At 42.7% G+C, this 5,842-nt stretch overlaps 1 protein-coding gene across 1 annotated transcript in view; it reads right to left on the bottom strand.

Annotated features, from left to right (window-relative positions):
• Positions 1-341: 341 nt before the first annotated feature.
• LOC140957204 (uncharacterized) overlaps positions 342-5,842 on the bottom strand; it is a 10,550-nt gene continuing 5,049 nt past the window's right edge. The window contains exons 2-7 of the mRNA XM_073414341.1: positions 3,848-4,993; positions 3,772-3,799; positions 3,343-3,570; positions 2,051-3,231; positions 1,571-1,864; positions 342-943 (exon numbers count right to left, since the gene is read on the bottom strand). Coding sequence (XP_073270442.1) covers positions 342-943; positions 1,571-1,864; positions 2,051-3,231; positions 3,343-3,570; positions 3,772-3,799; positions 3,848-4,993 — 3,479 coding nt within the window. The remainder of the gene's footprint in view (positions 944-1,570; positions 1,865-2,050; positions 3,232-3,342; positions 3,571-3,771; positions 3,800-3,847; positions 4,994-5,842) is intronic.

Consider the following 5,842-nt stretch of genomic DNA (forward strand, 5'->3'; position numbering starts at 1 on the left):
ATAATATAATATAATATATAATATTTAACATTTTCAACGCCGATATATCCATTTGGATCAGTCAAACGATCAAATTTTCCAAAACTCAAAACATGAAACTTCTATATCTTTGAGTTTTCTACGTTATATCCAAATTTCAAATCATTTGGATTTCGTATGACCAAAATATGTCATATTTCATTCTTTAAAAATCATTAATTATTTAGTAATCTCACATTACTAAATTAACAACTTGTGATATTTTCTTCAGGCATTAAATTTCTACCCCCCTTAAATGAATTTCGACCCCGAAATTAATCAACAACAATGATAACATGCATAAATAAAGATACGTCATACCATCAGAACAAGTAGGGGTAGAGCTCTCTCATATGCCGCTCTGTCTCCCAAGTGGCCTCTTCGACACCTCTATGCTCCCACTGAACCTTCACCATCGGTATAAGCTTACTACGAAGCTTTCGTTCAGATCGATCCAAAATACAAACTGGTCTCTCAACATAAGAGACATCAGGATCTAACTGAACCTCAGAAATATCCAACACATGTGAAAGATCTGGCTCGTACTTCCGCAACATCGACACATGAAATACATCATGAATACCAGATAAGGATGGAGGTAGAGCCAATCGATAAGCCAAAGTGCCTATCCGCTGCAATATCTCATATGGGCCAACATATCTCGGTGCCAACTTTCCTTTCATACCAAATCGTACTGTACCACGAAAATGAGACACTTTCAAAAATACTCGATCGCCCTGCTGAAACTCCAAGGGCCTTCGTCTTTTATTTGCATAGGCGGCCTGTCTATCTTGAGCTGCTTTCAATCGCTGCTGTATGAACTTTACTTTCTGTTCCATCTCAAGAATCATTTCAGGACCTGTGACTACAGCTCGATCAACATCATCCCAGTATAAAGGAGATCTACAACGTCTCCCATACAATGCTTCAAATGGAGCCATCTGAATACTACTCTGATAACTATTGTTATACGCAAACTCCACCAATGGAATAGATGAATGCCAAACAGATTTAAAATCCATAACATAAGCACGCAACATATCCTCCAGCGTCTGAATAGTACGCTCAGTCTGACCATCTGTCTGGGGATGATAAGCTGTACTCAATCTCAACTCTGTCCCCATCGCAGTCTGCAATCCTTCCCAAAAAATGAGAAGTAAATCGAGGATCTCTATCAGATATAATAGACACTGGAATCCCATGCAACCGTACGATCTCTCGTATATACAACTGTGCCATCGTCAAATATGTACTATTCATGCTATAAAGTATAAAATGTGCAACTTTCGTCAATCGATCAACAATCACCCAAATGGCATCAATAGTTCCAGTGCTTCTTGGCAAATGAGTCACAAAATCCATCGATATGTGCTCCCATTTCCAAGTCGGTACTTCTAAACTCCTCAATTCACCTTCTCAGCTTTGATCTGTTGACAATTAAGACATCGACGTACAAAATCAATCACATCATGTTTCATTCCCTTCCACCAAAACTGAGAGCGTAAATCCTTATACATCTTCTTGCCACCAGGGTGGATAGAATATCGACTACAATGTGCACGTCGCAACAGGCCCTGGCGCAACTCAGGCGTATCAGGAACTACCCATCTATCCTTCATCCTCAAACTGCCATAATCAGCCACTCTAATACAAGTGTCTTGTTTCCGAGAAACTAACTCCTTCCATCGCTGAACTCTCTCATCTGTCAGCTGTGCATCACGAATACAACCATATATATCAGGTTCAGCTAATAAGGTAGATACCTGGATAGGAGTCGTCGAGATATCAAAATCATATCCCAAAGAACAATAAGACATCATCATAGCTGATAAACAACTCACATCCTCTGCAGTACAGCTAACTTTAAGACTCAATACATCAGCAGTAAGATTAGCTCGACCAGGATGATACTCAATCTCACAATCATAATCTTTCAATAAATCTAACCACCGTCTCTGCCTCATATTCAATTCTGTCTGAGTAAACAAAAATCTCAGACTCTTATGATCCGTATAAATCGTAAACGAGGTACCATATAAATAGTGTCGCCATATCTTCAAGGCAAAGATAATGGCTGCTAACTCCAAATCATGCACAGGGTACCTAGTTTCGTGTGGTTTCATCTGTCTCGAGGCGTAAGCCACAACATGTCGATCCTGCATCAAAACACATCCCAAACCATGTAATGATGCATCAGTATAAACAACAAACCTCTCGTTTTCTTTAGGGATTGATAACACCGGTGCAGTCGTCAGTCGGTGCTTCAACTCCTGAAAACTCCTCTCACATGCTTCAGACCACTGAAATCGCACACCTTTCTGAGTCAACTGTGTCAAAGGTCTAGCAATCTTTGAAAATCCCTCGATAAATCGACGATAATAACCTGCTAAACCCAAGAAACTACGGATCTCTGGTACAGATGTAGGTGCAGACCACTGTAACACGGCTTCGACTTTCGTTGGATCAACAGAAATCCCACCTCTCGATATAACATGACCCAAGAAAACCACTCGATCCAACCAAAACTCACACTTACTGAGTTTGGCATACAACTGTCTATCTCGCAGTACCTGTAATACTGAACTTAAATGCCCAACATGCTCAGCCTCACTCCTGGAATATATCAATATATCATCAATAAACACAATAACAAACCGATCGAGATAAGGCTGAAATACTCTATCCATCAAACTCATGAACACAGCTGGAGCATTCGTCAACCCAAACGGCATAACTAAAAACTCATAATGCCCATATCTGGTCCTGAATGCTGTCTTCTGAATATCCTCCTCTCTAACTCGTATCTGATGATATCCTGACCTCAAATCAATCTTCGAATATACTGAGGTTCCCTGCAACTGATCAAACAAATCATCAATACGAGGGAGGGGATATTTATTCTTAATCGTTACCTTATTCAGCTGTCGATAGTCAATACAAAGCCGCATCGTTCCATCTTTCTTTCTTACAAATAAGACTGGTGCACCCCAAGGCGATACACTAGGACGAATGTATCCCTTGTCCAGCAAGTCCTGCAACTGGGCTTTCAACTCTCTCAACTCTGCTGGTGCCATTCTGTAAGGAGTACGAGAAATAGGGGAAGTACCTGGCATCAACTCAATCCCAAACTCCACCTCACGGACNCGAATGTATCCCTTGTCCAGCAAGTCCTGTAACTGGGCTTTCAACTCTCTCAACTCTGCTGGTGCCATTCTGTAAGGAGCACGAGAAATAGGGGAAGTACCTGGCATCAACTCAATCCCAAACTCCACCTCACGGACTGGTGGGAAGCCTGGAATCTCATCAGGAAATACATCAGCAAACTCAGCAACTACAGGTATCTCCTCTATTCTCACCTCCTTCTTCTTCTCTGTCACATCTACAGCATAAATAAGATAACCCTCATGGCCATGCTCCAATAACCGAGACATCCGGATAGCAGATACCAACGGAACACGAGGACGAGAACCTTTCCCATAAAATGTCCAACGCTCTTTCTCATCGGTGTAAAAATATACTACCCGCTGATAACAATCAACAGTTGCACAATATCTCCTCAACACATTAATTCCCACAATACAATCAAAATCAGTCATCTCTAGAATAATCATATCAGATCTCAACTCATAGCCCTCATAAAAAATAATACCATCTGATATCATCGATACAACTGATATATCAACTCCAGAGGGTGTCGAAACAGAAAGAGGCATAGACAATGGAGACGAGCGCATATGATGCTCAACCACAAACCTCTTCGATATAAATGTATGCGAGGCACCTGTATCAACAAGAATATAAGCAGGATAAGAACATAAATAACACTTACCCACTATCATCTCTTCTCGTGCCTCCTCTGCCTGCTCCCGTGTCAACGCATACACCTGTGCCTGAGGCGGACCAGCTCCCTGTCTACGTGGCTGTCCTCCAGAAGGTCGTGGTGTAAACTGCTGAGGCTGTCGTCCTCCTCTCTCTGAGGGTCTACCTCTATCACTCCTGGGCTCTCGATGTCCCTCACGGCTAGGACACTGTCTCGCTATATGGCCAACACCGCCACACTCAAAACAGGTGATCTCGGTCTGTGTGCACTGTCTGATCAGGTGAGGTCCCCCACAAAGAAAACATCTCACTGCTCTGGACTCCCCTCTCTGCCCCTGAACAGACTGAGAACTGCCCCCACGACTCTCAACACGTCGTGAATCAAATCGGCGCTTCCCAGATGATGCTGAAGAAGATGAACCATTCTGATATTTAAAAGACTGTCCCTGTGGTCGCAATGACTCCCTAGTCGGCTCTGATAATCGTCCCTGGGCCCCATACTCCTGCATCACCAACTCAGCCATCTCAGCTCTTGTCACTGTATCCTCAAATGATACCGAGTTATTTGATTGCACACGATCAAATAACTCTAACTTCAACCCTTTCAAGAAGTGCCTCATCTTCGCATGAACATTCGTAGCAACATGTGGCACATATTTCAGCAATGCAGAATATCGAGTCTCATACTCAGCAACAGACATACTACCCTGTCTCAAATCTTCAAATTCTTTCTCTTTCTGTTGCCTGGCTGCTATAGACAAATATTTATCAAGAAAACGAGACCGAAACACATCCCAATCAACAATACGGCCCTGAGCTCTCAATCCGGCCTCAGTCGTCTGCCACCATAATAATACATTCCGCGAAAGCTGAACTGTAGCCAATCGTAACCAAGCAGATCTAGCACACGGTGCAGTCACAAATATCTGCTCTATCCTCTCAATCCACTCCTCTGCTCGCTCGCCAGTCTCAGAGCTATCAAATCTCGGCGGAAGATAACTGCCGAACTGTGCCAAAGTCAACTCACCAGGCAATAAAGGCTGATCTGCAGGTGCCTGTCCCATAGGAGGAGGTGTCAATGGATTCATCTGTCCAAACCCACTGTCAACCTCGTCTGTTTCCTCGCGTGGATGTACCTGTTCTCTAGCTGCCATCACTGGAAATCAAATTGTTAATCATAACATTTAACAATTACAATCCAGTAATCATCAGCACACTTTTCGCACGAAAGCACACGCAACTAAGGACCAATCAATCATATCGAGAAATCATCAATAACAAGTCAAATGCACAGACACACGCAGATAATATCGTCATCCAACTCCCTCATCACAAACCCAACTCCTAACCATCCCAGACATCTAACATATGCTCTGATACCACCCATTGTGGCGCCCCAAACCTCGCCACGTAATCATACAACATGTGACGTCATATGCATAAAAAGTTTCTTTTCAACGACGTAATAATATAATGCATATACGACAAAATAGTGCAATCACCACACAATCTACTTCAGTGTAGCAGAAACAATATAATAAATACACACATACAACTCAAATAAGACAATAAACTATACTGTCTCTATCTACTATCAACTACAGGACTGTTTGACTAGACACACCTAGTCCTTAACCACTATTCTGTCTCACAGCAGAGTCCTGTAACCTGTCCAACAGAAACAGCCCCCAAAGGGTGAGCATACACAACAATCATCATCGTAATACATAACAGTTATATTATCAACAATATAAAATATAACTGGAATGATAACAGAAATACTCCCTTTGCTGTCTCTGGACAATCAAACCACCAACGATATCAACGTCATCACTCCCATACTACTGCAACAACAACATCGACGATACGTCGCACCCCAACACCGGCGACAGCAATATCGTCGAACGAATAACATCAACGATACGTCGCACCCCTACTCCGGCGACAGCAATATCGTTGAACGAATAACATCGACGATACGTCGCACCCCAACACCGGCGACAGC

This window comes from Primulina huaijiensis, chromosome 14, assembly GCF_012295235.1.
Source record: "Primulina huaijiensis isolate GDHJ02 chromosome 14, ASM1229523v2, whole genome shotgun sequence".
NCBI lineage: Eukaryota > Viridiplantae > Streptophyta > Magnoliopsida > Lamiales > Gesneriaceae > Primulina > Primulina huaijiensis.